Below are 15554 nucleotides of genomic sequence, written 5' to 3'. Positions count from 1 at the left end.
AAAAAAAATGTAGTAATAAAGAACTAAAGCTTCACTAGTTTTCAGTAAATTCACATACTTTGAAACCATCATTACCAACTAATTACAGATTATATCCATCACCCCCTAAAAATACTTCTAACATTCTTTGGCTAACTCCCTTTCCAAAACTTATTCCACAATTAGACTAGGTAAACACTCCTCAACTCTTTGTCTTTATAGATATACCTCTTTCAGACTTGCCAAATACCCTTCTTTCTTTCTTTAAGTATTTTATTTATTTATTTGACAGAGATCACAAGTAGGCAGAGAGGCAGACAGAGAAAGAGGGGGAAGCAGGCTCCCTCCCGAGCAGAGAGTCCGATGAGGGACTTGATCCCAGATCCTGAGATCATGACCTGAGCTGAAGGCAGAGTCTTAACCCTCTGAGCCACCCAGGCACCCCATACCTGTTACTTCCAAAGTTCACCTGTTTTGTAGCATGTATCAGTGCTTCATTTCTTTTTATGATCAAATAATATTCCACTGGATGATGACATCACATTTTAAATATCAATTCATCAATTGAAGATGTTAGGGCTATTCCCATTTTTGTTTGGCTATTGGGATGCTGCCATAAATGGGAAGCCTGGGTGCCTCAGTTAACCATCTGCCTTCAGGTCATGCTCAGGTCATGATCCCAGAGTCCTGGGATGAAGTCCAGCATAAGGCTCCTTGTTCAGGGGGAAGTCTGCTTCTCCCTCTGCTTCCACCTGCCTCTGCTTGTTTTCTCTGACAAATAAATTAAAAAAAAAAAAAAAAAAAAAAAAAAAAAAAAAAATCTTAGGGCCCCTCAGTGGCTCAAAGCCTCTGCCTTCGGCTCAGGTCAGGATCCTGGGGCCCTGGGATCAAGCCCCACATTGGGTTCTCTGCTTAGCGGGGAGCCTGCTTCCCCTTCTCTCTCTGCCTGCTTGTAATCTCTGTCAAATAAATAAATAAATAAAAATCTTTATTAAAATAAAATCTTAAAAAAAATAATGCTGCTATGAATATTTGTATAACAACTATTTTATGGTATGTTTTTAATTCTCCTGGGTCTATGCTTAGGAGCAATAACTGAGTCATACTGTAATTCAATGTTTAACTTTTCAAAGAACTACAAAATCTTCACTAAGTGGGTAAACAATTTCATATTACCAATCCCACTTTGAGGCTTCTAAAATATCCCCATTCTTACAAAACTTATTTCCCATTTTTAAAAATACCCATCTGAGAGAATGTGAAGAGGTTAACTCATTCTGGTTTTGATTTGCATCCCCCAAATGACTAATGAGGATAAGCATCTTTCATGTTCTTATTTTCTTCTTTGGAGAAATGTGTATTCAAGGTTTTTTCCATTTCTAATTGGGTTGCTTTTTTATTACTGAGTTGCAGAGATTCTTTATATGTTCCAGTTCCTAAACACTTAGATATAAGCTTTACAAATATTTCCTTCCATTCTGTTATCACTTCACTTCTTCACAGTATTTTTGGAAATAGAAGTATTTTCAAACATGATAAATACAGATATCTCTGATTGGTTTTAAGTTTTTTATGTATCTCAAGGTAGCAGCCCAACATTGTTCATTCATGTATGAACATGCGGTTATCCCAACACCATTTGTTGAAGATAGGCTATTCCTCTTTAAACTGTGAAAAGTTCAAGTTGTGAAAACTCAACTGGCTCTAAGATGTATGTGTTTATTTCTCAACTCTCAATTCTATTTCACTGGCTTTTATGTCTGTCCTTATGCCATGTTTCATTTGGGTTACCACAGTTTTTTTGTTTACCTAGGAATATTTTAGTTTCACCTTCATTTTTAAAGCTTTAGCTAGATACTTCTTAGTTGAGTATATAGCATATAATATGTAAATGTATTAGACTTATTTCCTTCAACCTGCGGAACAGATCATCTGAATATATCACCTCAATGCCTTTTAAGTCTACATGTTTTTAAGAAGAAAAGAGCTCTTACCTCTTTGAGGAAGGAGCATTTGAGAACATGATGAGTCAATTCTGTCTTGCTTTCAAGAATGCTTCGTAAACTTTTGATAATTTAAAGTTTGCCAAACTTCTTAGCTTATAATTATAGATTAATATTTTTCATCTTATAATTATAGATTAATATTTTTCATCACATTTCAGAAATTTTCACCTACTACTTCTTGAGATATTCTTTCAATCCATTTCCATTTTTCCTCTCCTTCTTTCCTCTCCTTTTGGGGATTGTCTATGCTAGTATGCATACATACAGGTCTAAGAAGCTACATTAATTTTTCTTCATTCTTTTTTTTCCTTCTTCTCAGAGTGGATTAATACCTCCTGATACACATCCAAGTATGCCAATTCTTTCTTTACCTTTAAAGTTTGAGCCCTCTGGTTAAATCTGCATTTTAGTCTATTTATTTTAGGTCCAGAATTTCTATTTAGTTTTTTTTAAGTTTCTCCTTATTGATATCCTCTGTTTGGTGAGACATAATTTTCATACTTCCTTTAGTTCTTTACAATGGTTTTCTTTAGCTCTCTGAACAAATTTAAAATAGCTGATTTAAAATCTTTATTAAGTTCACTATCTAGGATTCCTCACGAGTTTCTACTTACTGTACTTTTTCCTGTGTTTCTGTCAGGATTATTGTTTCTTTGCATATCTTATGACTTTTGTCCAAAATTAAGTGTTTTAAATAATATAATTTGACAATTCTTGATATCAAATTGTCCCTAATAATTTAATGGCTTACCTTCTTTTAGTGCCTGGTAATATCTCCTTTAAAATATTAAAACTGCTTAAATATATTCTAAATACATTTTAGAGTCCTTATATAAAAAGGCATCAATTCTAGTCTAATAAACAAAAACCTTTCTTAATTTTTATGAAAACAAATTTAAAAAACCTAATCAAGACATTTTTCCTAATCCTTATTCATGTTTCAAAAATATTTTCTTGTGTATATTTACTTTTAGAATTCCAAAATTTTAGTCTGTGTTCTATTAGATTTTAAAAAATTATGAACAAAACAAAACACTTGATACGGAGTTTACAGTGATTTTACATATATATCCAGTTAATTAGCGACAGAATAAGAGAATGCCTTAAACATGTATAAAAAAATACAAGTGCAATATTTTAGCATCCCTTCTATTCCAGTAACTACTAAACCAATATACAAACCATAAATTCTATTGATCCTCAGATTTTGTACATTAGATATTAAAGTTAAGATTTCATTTATTCATTTAATACAAAACTGGTAACTAATTAGAAACTAATACCAGGTAAAATGAGGAAAACACCTAAACTAGATGGCATGATATCCACATGATTTCAACTGTAAAGTTAATAAATATGTTCATTCAATGAATAATTCACATGTAATATGTACAAGGTTTGGTGCAGGATATATCTAAGTGGTAAGATTCATAAGTTTTGTTCTAACGACAGACAAAACCAATTTAAAAGAAAGAGTATGATCTAGACTACAAAATGATACATAGCAGATAGGCTGTAATAATGAGCATCTGTGTCTAGATACACTATGACACAACAAAAAATGGAATTCTTTCATTGTTAAAAAAGTGAGAACTGCAGAAGGAAGAAACTTGATGAGATGGACTCTAAACACTTTATGAAAACACTTTATCAGCCATGTAGAGCCCATAACTCACTGAAATTTCTAAAGAGAAGAGTAGACATCTGTTTAAACTCTTAAGGTGTACATGTTGAATAAAAATATTAAAGGACTGAAAATGTTTGTTTCATGCAATGAAAATCATTAATATTGACAGATAATTACAACATCTCAGTTTTCTCTATTATGCAAAATACAGATCAGGCTACAATTCCTCTTCACACTAAACCAAAAACCTGTCAATCCTAAATAGTTACCCTCTAACCCTGCCTCCCCCAAATAGGGTTTTAAAATTATAATGTAGCATTTGAGGAAGTATCTTTCCTAGAAGGCAGAAAAAAAGATATCAAGAAAACTGAAATGTCTGGACAAATTTATCTTATAAAAATCTTATATTCTAAATTTGTATTAACATTAAATCCTAAATTACTTATGATAAATTCTATCCCCATCTCCGCCTCTTTCAAAGTACCAAACCAAAGTATGAACTCAAAGTCAAAAAGTAAATTATTGTTAGCTACTTCAACACTACTTGGAAGAAGGTTTTATAAAGAGAATGAATTTACTGGACATTTATTAAACAAGACTCTTGACATTATCAAGTTAAGCTGGATGTAAAAAAATTATCATTAATAAATAGCATAAGATCACATATAGGGTAAATAAATACTTACTCTATTCCTAAACTTACCCAATCTCTGTGCTATGCTCAAAGACACAAGGGAAAAGGACTTGTATGTAGTGCTGATAAGAACACACTGAACTCTGTCTATATATGATAAACTTGATTCCAAATACCATAATGATCCCATGAGCAGGTGAATTGGAATAACCAAGTTATTTAAACAAGCAGGTAGATGATGGGTCTATCTAACAAAGTAAAACTTCACTGATGTACAGAATGTATCTAAAAAAGAAAGATCAGATCTCCCTGATATGAGGGAGAGGAGATGCAACATGGGGGGTTGAGGGGGTAGGAGAAGAGTAAATGAAACAAGATGGGATTGGGAGGGAGACAAACCATAAGTGACTCTTAATCTCACAAAACAAACTGAGGGTTGATGGGGGGAGGGGGTTGGGAGAGGGGGGTGGGGTTATGGATATTGGGGAGGGTATGTGCTATGGTGAGTGCTGTGAAGTGTGTAAACCTGGCGATTCGCAGACCTGTACCCCTGGGGATAAAAATATATGTTTATAAAGCTGTAAAAAAAAAAAAAGAAAAGAAAAAAGAAAGGATGAATACCCAAGTTTTGTAGCAACATGGACGGGACTGGAAGAGATTATGCTGAGTGAAATAAGTCAAGCAGAGAGAGTCAATTATCATATGGTTTCACTTATTTGTGGAGCATAACAAATAGCATGGAGGACAAGGGGAGATGGAGAGGAGAAGGGAGTTGAGGGAAATTGGAAGGGGAGGTGAACCATGAGAGACTATGGACTCTGAAAAACGATCTGAGAATTTTGAATGGGTGGGGGGTGGGAGGTTGGGGGCACCAGGTGGTGGGTATTGTAGAGGGCACGGATTGCATGGAGCACTGGGTGTGGTGCAAAAATAATGAATACTGTTATGCTGAAAAAAATTTAAAAATTAAAAATAAAAAAAAGAAAGATCAGAGACACCTACCCAGAGAATCCACTAAAAGAATTATCAGGACATCTACTATATAACTAAAACTATGTCTAATTATGTGCTAAATGGTAAGAAGGTAAATACCATCTAGAAAGCCAATATCCTGTAAAAGTATAAAACCAATGATATTAAGTCTCTAATCATTCTAGAAGTCCACATAAATTAGTGTTTATGGTTATGTATATGACCACTTTATTTCAAGACACTACAGTAACAAAGTTCCAAAGCCAATTATGAATTTGTTTTAAAAAATATTTTCATTATTTTGCAGGCAAAAGAGGAGTGGTATGGAAGAAAATAAGGACAGAAGTCACTGCACAATAAAAGACAAAAGATTTTTTTTAAGTTGAAATTCTTTCTAGGTTCAGTGGTTATTCTGATAAGGTAACACCTAATCACATCATCACATTATTTCTGATTTCTAATAGTTTATTCTTTCCAGCCTCCCTCATCACTTTTTTATTTTATTTTATTTTATTTTTTAAGATTTTATTTATTTATTTGAGAGAGAGACAGTGAGAGAGAGCATGAGCTAGGAGAAGGTCAGAGAGAGAAGCAGACTCCCCGTGGAGCTGGGAGCCCGATGCGGAACTCGATCCCGGGACTCCAGGATCATGACCTGAGCTGAAGGCAGTCGTCCAACCAACTGAGCCACCCAGGCGTCCCTTTTTTATTTTATTTTTTAAAGTAGGCTCTAGGCTGGGATGGAGCCCAATGCAAGGCCTGATCTCACAACCCTGAGATGAAGACTTGAGCTGAGATCACGAGTCAGATGCTTTACCAACTGAGGCACCCAGGTCGCCCTCATATTAGATAATACTTTAGGGGCACCTGGGTGGCTCAGTGGATTGAGTCTCTGCCTTTGGCTCAGGTCATGATCCCAGGGTTCTGGGATGGAGCCTCGCATCGGGCTCTCTGCTCAGCAGGGAGCCTGCTTCCCCCCACTCTCTGCCTGCCTCTCTACCTACCTGTGATCTCTCTCTGTCATACAAATAAATAAAAATCTAAAAAAAAAAAAAGTTACAAAAGGAATGGTGATTAAAAAAAAAAAGGAAATAACTCTTTACTTTTACCACTTCAGTTTTCTTAATTATGGCTTACCTTAACAAGATCCAAACTAGGACAATAATGCACATAGGCCTGTGACATTTATCTTAATTTAGTTAAGTTTAAGTAAAGAAAATGTCATCTTGATATATGATAAAAGATAGCCCTCAAAAATACCTTTGACAATCACTAGACCCCAAAGACTTACAGGAAATCATAAGGTAGTCCTCACAGTTGCTTTTGTCATCATCTTGTTGGTCCACAGGGATCCCATTGGCATCTATGACTGCTTCAGAGGCACAATCTGCTACCAATACTTCTTCTGAAACGACGTCTGCTGTCAGAGGGTCAGTAATGATTTCTGCTTCTACTACACTATCATGAACCATGTGTTCAACATGTCCAACATCAGACACATGTAAAGAATCACTTGTTAATACATGTTCTGGCACAGACATTGAGGCTGAAGTAATGTCAGAAGCTAAAACATCATCTGGGACCGTGCAGTGTGCTAAAGAAACTTCTTCAGTTACATCTGAGTCAAGCACTTGCTCAGGAATAATGACATTTTCAGATACATCTGCTTCTTCTAAGATATCTGAGCAGTGAACATCCTCAATCACAACATCCTCTATAACATCTTGGATTACAACTGAATCTGGGTCATCAGGAACAAAGTTATGTACAGTTATATCTGAATCCACAACATCTGAAACAAAAACAGTTTCTTGAACTTCCACAACAATCTGATCACCATCCATGTGCGTAGCATCAGTTCCTTCAAAAAACAAAAAATTAAAATGACAAATTTCAGGTAGGCATGCATGACTGTCTTCAATGATATAAATGATATTTAATTTCTACCAGAAAACAGAATATATCCTGTTTTCTCAAACACTGAAATAGATTAAGAAAATAAAAAGAGAATCTATTTTTGATTCATATAACAGATAAAAATTAACACAAGAACTGCTTCTACTCAACCCTCTCAACAGATTAAGAAATACTAGGAAACAGAAAATTTGAGGCAGTCGCAGAAGTATTTTTTGGACATCAACATTAAAATCTCCAGGAAAATAAAATCCTACGGGATAATTATAAATGTTAAGGAAGTAAGATAAATTCAGAAAACAAACCATTTTCCTTCATATCTGTTCCATTTTACCTTTTTTTACATTTCTTATATATGTCAGTTTTTCTTCTTTTCAACACTATTACTTACTTCTTTTCATTCCTTCCATTTCTTTCTTTCCCTCTTTAAAATCAACCCACTCTATGCTGGTGTAATGTTCCAAAAGTATCCACCATATATGACTGGATATTTAGAAATTAAATTGTGAATTTAGGCAATCAAAGAATTGGGGCACAAATGAAAACAGAGCTAGGAAGGCTATAGAGGAGGAACAATAACTGATTAAAGACTTCTATGGATAGATAAAAGTGAAACTGCTCTGGAGCACTGGAGGTGGAGGTAAGTGGAAGTGGGTCATGCCAACTTCATTAGAATACTCAGCCCCCATCTATCCTCCTCCCATCACCCACACTCCAATCCCAAGGCAGCTTCACCAATTTTAAGAAATCCTATTTCTAGTCCCCTCCACAACTAAAGAATAAAGCTATAGGAGTGAAACAATCGCAGCCCAGTGAGATTAAATGACTTCACCAAGATCACACAATTGTTTGCACAGCACATGGTACTCAGTAAATAACACTCTGAATGAATGAGATGAATGGGAACAGAAACAAGATTATTCTTACAAAAATTGTAACATAAAACAAAACAAATCTGCTATCTTGGCTCCTGGTCCATAAAACTAACAAATATGAAGTCTTATCTAAAAAAAAGCTACTCAATTAAGCTATTGGTCCTGGTTGTGACTTAGAAAAGTTGACCTAAAGCAGGTGCCTAACTCAGTGACTGTGTCTCACTGCCTAGGCCATCAGAGAAACACAGATAATTCAACTAACACAAAGGATCAACAAAAGCCAAAGAATGATAAAAGTTGTAAAGTCCTTAAAGTAAGTTAATGCCCACTTGATTAGATATAGAAATAATAATAAGATGTTTTCTTTCATTTCTACAGAATTATTATTAAATGGTTTCAATCATCTGTCTTTATGTTTCATATTTAGTAGTTCACATCAAGCAATACATCACTTTAATCTCCATCTTCAAGACATAAATGTAGAACCATTTAAAGGCAAGAGCACTGCTTAAGAAGTTGTAAGACAGAGAGAAGCATTTAGAACTTATTCATTTTGTGACCTTGGGCAAGTCATTTAACCTCTGAGTTTCAGTTTCCTGTCAGTAAAATGAGGACAGTATTTTCTGCCATGCATACCTCACAGGACTGTTGGTGATGATCAAATGGGAATATATGGGAAGTGTTCTGAAAAACTGTAATGAGAGGTTTCATTACTATTAGGACATATGAAAAAGGAAGCCCTAGCAGATTAAGTGATTTGCTCAAAGATGAATGAACACCATTAAGTGTCAATAATGAGGGCTAAAATGCAAACAGCTCATGACCCAAGACTGCTGTGGCAAAATTAAGCTAATAAATACCTTGAGTTTTTCTCCAAAGAACTTATAAGTCTCTCTGAAGCACATTTTTATACTTCATTATGTTCAAGTGAAGACAGAATTAACTTTGCATGTACCACCATCAAAATGACACCACCAAATATGAGTCAAAATACCACCCGAAACTGTTTAAGAAACAAAAATGTATGCACACACACGGCATTTAGAAAGATATTAAAATCCTCATGTTTTTTGGTAGAATCAGTATCTACTGCTTTAATATATGGCAAATATCACATAAAATTCAGTGAGTAAAATTTTAATTACCAAGGGTAGCTATATAACAGTAAATAATTTTATATTATAAAATCTAGTACAATCCTTTTCAATATTAATCTACTTAGAACCTTGGGTAATCTGGTTGCCCATTTTTTCCATTTTACAACTTCATAAATAAAGTTTTCCTTGTGTAGTTGGGAAAACAAACAACATTCTATGTGGCTGATGCAGAAGGCTCCCTGAGAAGCCTCTTGAGAAACAGGGTTGTGAAAGGAGGAAACTGTCAAAATGTAGAGGAGCTTTACAACTTATCTTCTGGACAATAAAAAAAAAAAGTGAAATGACATGCTCCAGGTGTTACATTAGGATTAGTATGCTACTGGTGTAGTAGATAAAAGAAGAAAACTGGGAGCCTGGAAAACAGTTCTAGTATTACAGGTTTAGAATGAGATAACAGTGCTTAGGCCCAAGTGGTAAGAAATGCTACAAGCAGTGGTGATAGGTAGATCTCCTTACCCACCCACTCGACCCTATCCACCCTGCAAGATGTCCACACTCCCATCACTGGAACTGTGAATATGTCACATTATGGTTTATGCCAGAAGGTTTTTGCAGATATAATTAAAGTCATAAATCTTATACTGAAAATTTGAGTAAGTCCAATCAGATTACACAAACTCTTAAAGCAAAACTTTCCCAGGTGGTATCAGAGTTGAAGCAGAATTTTAAGTTTGAGAGACTTAATTCATTGTTGCTGTAGGAACTACATGGAAAGCATGAGAAGGAACAAATCAGTGGCAAGGAGCCAAGACAGCCCCTCAGCTGACCGCTATCAATGAAATGGGGACTTCAGTCCTACAGTTTAAGGAAGTGAATTCAGCTAATCACCTCAATTATTTTAGAAGCAGAATCATAGCCCAAGTCCCAGAAAGGAACAATACCCTGTTCACATCTTTAATATAGCCATACGAAATCCAAAACAGATAGCCATCATAGACTTTTAACCCAAAGAAACTGTGAGACAATTTTATTGATTTAAAATACTAAACTTGTTGAACTTTCAGTGTTGTAACAGAAATAAATCAGGTTTTGGTACCAGAGAATGGACAGCTCCTATACAAATGCCAAAAAATGCAAAGTGACTTTAGAATGGAATATTCCCTTGAATAGACCCCTAGTAGAAATATGGATGTTAACAACTCAAGCTAGTAAGAACTCAGAAGAAATGACCAAAATAGAGAAATCCTACACAAACTCAAAGAACATCAAAGTCACCATGCACAGACTGTTAATAGAAATCCAGACTAAAAACTCTGCTATTAAGGGCTCAAAAAGAAGAAACATGTTAATGGAAGAAAGGAGTATCTTAGTTACAGGTTTTGACAGATATACTACCTATATACTATAGGTTTTGACTGTATACTATAGTTATGTGAAAAGTCTAACTTAACGATGAACTCAGTCAAGGAGATTTCAGCAGTGTTGAAGTTGTGGCCTTGTTTCTTCTTGATGCTTATAGTAAAAATCAAGAAAAATAAAGTTAGGGGCGCCTGGGTGGCTCAGTGGGTTAAGCCGCTGCCTTCGGTACAGGTCATGATCCCAGGTCCTGGGTTCAAGCCCCACATCGGGTTTTCTGCTCAGCGGGGAGCCTGCTTCCTCCTCTCTCTCTGCCTGCCTCTCTGCCTACTTGTGATTTCTCTCTGTCAAATAAATAAATAAAATCTTAAAAAAAAAAAAAAAGAAAAAGAAAGTTAAATTGAAACAAAAAAGTAGAGGACTTGAAACCTGTACAAAGTTTTAGCCTGTACAAATGGCAAAAGGGAAAAAAAATTAAAATTTCAGGTAAGAAAATTCTAGAACAAAAGTATGCTATGTATGGCTCTATGACTCTTCCCTGAAGATCAGTAGGTCTGAAAATGCACTCATTTAATGTCTCTTTTAAGTCATTCAAAGTGTGCCTCACAGATACCTTCAATCAAACTATAGTACTTAGCCTAAGAGCACCATGCCTCACCCATCTCCAAGAAGAAATGCTTTATCTCTAAAAGGTATATAGATGAGAGTCTTGTCTAATGAAGTAAATTCTCACGACCTAGGAGATACACAAAATTCTTTAAAAAATTTTTACCATCAGAAACAATGCTATCATGATTTGAGAGTATTGACTGAAAGGGATAGAGAAAGTATCTCATATGAACAGCTGGACTTCCAAATTCTAGGCGCAGAGCAAGTTAATAAAACTACAGACCCATTTATCTTCCTTTTCAACCTGTTGTAACCAGAATATTCAAAACTGCACTACCACTCACAATGGGAACAGATACCTTCTCTGGCTCTGTAAATCTACGAGGAAGAAGAATTATGCTCCAGAACTAGTACTTAATGGACTACACCCAGAATGTTATGGGTCCCTAATTTAGATGCTATGAGATTTCTAAGTTGCTTCATTTCTCTTCTTTTTGGCAAATATTATTTAGTATGTGAATGTTAAAAACATACTACTATACAAGCAATGGGCCAAATAAATCAAATAGCAAATCAAAATATGTCTTAAAACAAAAGGAAAAGAGGAGCGCTTGGGTGGCTCAGTCATTAAGCCTGTGCCTTCAGCTCAGGTCATGCATGATCCCAGGGTCCTGGGATCGTGTCCCACATTGGACTCCCTACTTCATAGGAAGCCTGCTTCTCCCTCTCCCATTTCCCTGCCTGTGTTCCCACTCTCACTGCCAATAAATAAAAACAAAAACAAAAAACAAAAAACAAAAAAAAAACAAAAATGGAAAAGAAAACACAATATTCTATAACCTATAGGATGCAGCTGGGCTGCTTAATTTTACATGAGAATTTTGGATATTAAGTGAAAACCTCAAAAGAGTGAATTTTACCATGGGAGGAACATAAATGTTTGGGGACAGAATGTAGACAGTGGTAGGCAGAATGGTCTCCCAAAGATATCCAAACCCTAATCTCTGGATTTTTTCTTAAAAGACATTATTTATTTATTTGACAGAGAGAGAGATCACAAGTAGGCAGAGAGGCAGGTTGGGGGGGGGGGGTGTAGCAGGCTCCTTGCTGAGCGAGAGCCCGATATGGGGCTCGATCCCAGGACCCTGAGATCATGACCTGAGCCAAAGGCAGAGGCTTAACCCACTGAGCCACCAAAGCACCCCCTAATTTCTGGACCTTGAAATATATTATGTGACATAGTTAAAAAGTCTTGGACATCTAATTAAAGTTATGGATATAAGAGCAGATAAAATGTAGATTACTCTGGATAAGCTTCTGGCTAGAGTCAGATGTGTTGTGAATGGGAATGTGGGAAAGATTTAAAGATGACAGAGACTCAACTCTCCGTTGCTAGAGGAAATGACATGTAAAACAAGAAAGGGAATGTGGGCAGCCTCAAGAAACAAAAAGTGGTCCTGGCTAACAGTCCATAAGAAGAAAAACACAGGGAACTAAGTCTGGCCAAAGTTTGAATGTTTACGAAAGAACTAAGAGGATTTAGTAGTATAACTGGGGAAAATGAGAACAAGACAACAGTAATTTTTTTGATACTGATGCAGTTACTGACAAGATTATGAGCTGCCTATGGGATTTTGAAAGGATAACAAGATACCTAAGTATGAATCAGTGTAAGATCTAGCAATTCATCCTCTTAATAACCAAACTCCAAATCTGGCAGATGGGAAGTGGAATAACCCAATAATTATCTATAGATATACCTATTCCATCAAAAAAGGAGTTTGGCTCTTGTGGTTGCAATTCAAGTTCATCTTCATCCATGGCCTTTGATTCTCATTAGTCACAGCTCCTAAGCCAGGAAATAAAGTATACCAAATATTAATTATATTAGGTCACATACTTAAAATGTCATCATGATCTTTACATTTCTGAAATGCTTGAATTTCTTAGTTTACCAAAAAGTTATCAATGTAAAATAAAGGGGAACATACTGATTTCCAGTGATGTATGTGCAGTTCTATCATTTAATGTATGAAAGTGCAGTTAAACAGGTTGACAGTGTTTGGGGATTTTTGTTTGTTTAATTACAGTTTAAGTTATATAAAGTGAACAAATCTTAATTGTTCTGCTTAATAATTTACATATATAAATATGTATACAAATAAATGTATATTTAAAATTATATTAGCATTTTTCAGACTGAGATACAGAACACTGCTCATACCCCAGATGACTCCCTCTTACCTCCTCTCTACCAGCAATCCAACGACTCTTTGAGGTTCACCTTAACATATTTTGTTTAGGGGGAATTTCAGCAAGATTTTATTGTACTTTTAAATTTAATGTAGTCTGTAATCTTTCTACCAGTAAATTACAAAATCGTAAAAATGCAAAATCTGTAACAATTTTTGATACTCTTTGGAGATTTCTATGTAGCTTACAATGACCTATCTTAACTGACCTTCTGACTGCAGAAATAACTCTCACAGTATATTTAGATTCTCCAGGCCACAGGTGAATTGGTACCAGCTACAAAAGGTAAAAAATAAATTTATCTTTGAACAAAGTAAAATGAAAGTACCATCTATATGATACCTAAAACTATAAGCAGGACTTGTGTGCACATGCTGTTTCCTTCTTACTCCTTTTCTCTCTTTCCCTCCTCCCTGTTCTCCCTTTTTCTTTCCCTCTCTGTTTCAAACTATAGTAAATAAAGAAGAGTTGAGCTTCATATACCGAATTTGCCTTAGGGCAGGCAGGAGAAATAACCAGTTTGCAAAAAAAAAAAAAAAGTTAAAACACAAATAAATACAGGGTGCCTGGATGGCTCAGTGGGTTAAGCATCTGCCTTTGGCTCAGGTCATAAGCTTCCCATCAGGGCTCCCTCCTCAGTGGGAAACCTGCTTCTCCCTCTCTCACTCCCCCCTGCTTGGGTTCCCTCTCTTGCTGTGTCTCTGTCAAATAAATAAATAAAATCTTAAAAAAAAAACCCCACAAAAAAACAAAAAAAAACAAATATATGCCAAATCAAGTGAGCAAGTAAGTACATAGAAGAAACAAAAAGGAAGACATCAGGGACCATGATTTACTTATGTTAGGAGTATTAGCTAAGCTTCCTAATAGGTTTTCTTTTTCTTTTATTTTTTTTTAAAGATTTTATTTATTTATTCGACAGAGAGAGAGATCACTAGTAGGGAGAGAGGCAGGCAGAGAGAGAGAGAGAGGAGGGGAAGCAGGCTTCCTGCTGAGCAGAGAGCCCGATGCGGGGCTCAATCCCAGAACTGTGGGATCATGACCTGAGCCGAAGGCACAGGCTTAACCCACTGAGCCACCCAGGCGCCCCCCTAATAGGTTTTCTTAACTCCACTTTCTCACTTTCTAACTCACCTTCAAAAGGGCTATTAGTTTATAATCTTTATAAACTTTTTTTTTTTAGATTTTCTTTATTTATTTGACAGAGATCACAAGCAGGCAGAGAGGCAGGCAGAGAGAGAGGAGGAAGCAGGCTCCCCGCTGAGCAGAGAGCCTGATGTGGGACTCGATCCCAGGACCCTGAGATCATGACCTGAGCCGAAGGCAGCAGCTTAACCCACTGAGCCACCCAGGCGCCCCAATCTTTATAACTTTTGCTAATGACACACAAAATGTACATGTGTTAAAATTTCAAGTAATGCAGTGTACTGACAATAACTTCTTATTTTCTGTATTCTTCTTGCTTTGTCATTTGAGGCTTTGATCTGGAAGAGACACAGCTATTTCTAGGGCTTGTTAAATCCTAGAGACAGCAAATGTTTCCCCATAAGTGCACCATCACAATACTAATCAACCAATCAGAGCCACATGCTCAAACACCAACTTTACATACCAAGTCAATATTCCTCCTACCATAAAATAATATTGGAAATTATTTAAACTATCCAATCTTAAATTTAGCATATCTACCATACCTTGCCTTATTCCTTCCTAATAAATGTCCCTGGGCCATGCTTCTCCCCTCTCCTCCTGCCTAATGACAGTCCTTCCCTTTTGCTCCTTCACCGTGTGACATTCCTCACTCTTTCTCTTCTCATGGTTGTGAGTATAAGCAAAAAAAAAAAAAAAAAAGTTTTATTTATTTATTTATTTATTTGAGAAAGAGAGCACATGCAAAAGTGGGGTAATAGGCAGAGAGAGAAGTAGGCTCCCCACTGAGCAGGGAGCCCAATGTGGGGTTCGAGACACTGCTTTTACCAACTCAGCCACGCAGATGCCCCATAAACCTCTTTCTTCAAGACAATCACTTTCATATCTGATACTCTACTGTATCGAATTAAAACAAAATGGGTACGTTTTAACACATGTAAAAATGAATTTTCTATAAGTCAATCAGAAAGACAGTTATCATATGATCTCTCTGATATGAGAAATTTGAGAGGCAGGGGAAGGGGTTGGGGTAGTAGAGAGGGAAAAAATGAAACAGGATGGGATAGGCAGGGAGACAAACCA

The 15554-nt window shown here is 36.0% G+C and overlaps 1 protein-coding gene across 11 annotated transcripts in view; it reads right to left on the bottom strand.

Moving 5' to 3' along the window:
• LOC125092602 (zinc finger X-chromosomal protein-like) overlaps positions 1 to 15554 on the bottom strand; it is a 62689-nt gene that overhangs the window by 11492 nt on the left and 35643 nt on the right. For 6 of the 11 annotated variants that reach the window (XM_047716986.1, XM_047716982.1, XM_047716984.1 and 3 more), the window contains 3 exons: positions 13531 to 13598; positions 12830 to 12918; positions 6510 to 7079 (listed from right to left, as the gene is read on the bottom strand). In XM_047716986.1, the coding sequence (XP_047572942.1) occupies positions 6510 to 7079; positions 12830 to 12890 (631 nt within the window). In that variant the 5' untranslated portion in view covers positions 12891 to 12918; positions 13531 to 13598. Of the gene's footprint in view, positions 1 to 6509; positions 7080 to 8643; positions 8700 to 12829; positions 12919 to 13530; positions 13599 to 15554 lie in introns of all 11 variants that reach the window. The other 5 variants (XM_047716988.1, XM_047716987.1, XM_047716981.1 and 2 more) reach the window with 3 other exon arrangements.

The sequence above is a fragment of the Lutra lutra genome, chromosome Y, assembly GCF_902655055.1.
Source record: "Lutra lutra chromosome Y, mLutLut1.2, whole genome shotgun sequence".
Taxonomy (NCBI): Eukaryota; Metazoa; Chordata; class Mammalia; order Carnivora; family Mustelidae; genus Lutra; species Lutra lutra.
This window is presented reverse-complemented; position numbering and strand designations above follow the sequence as displayed.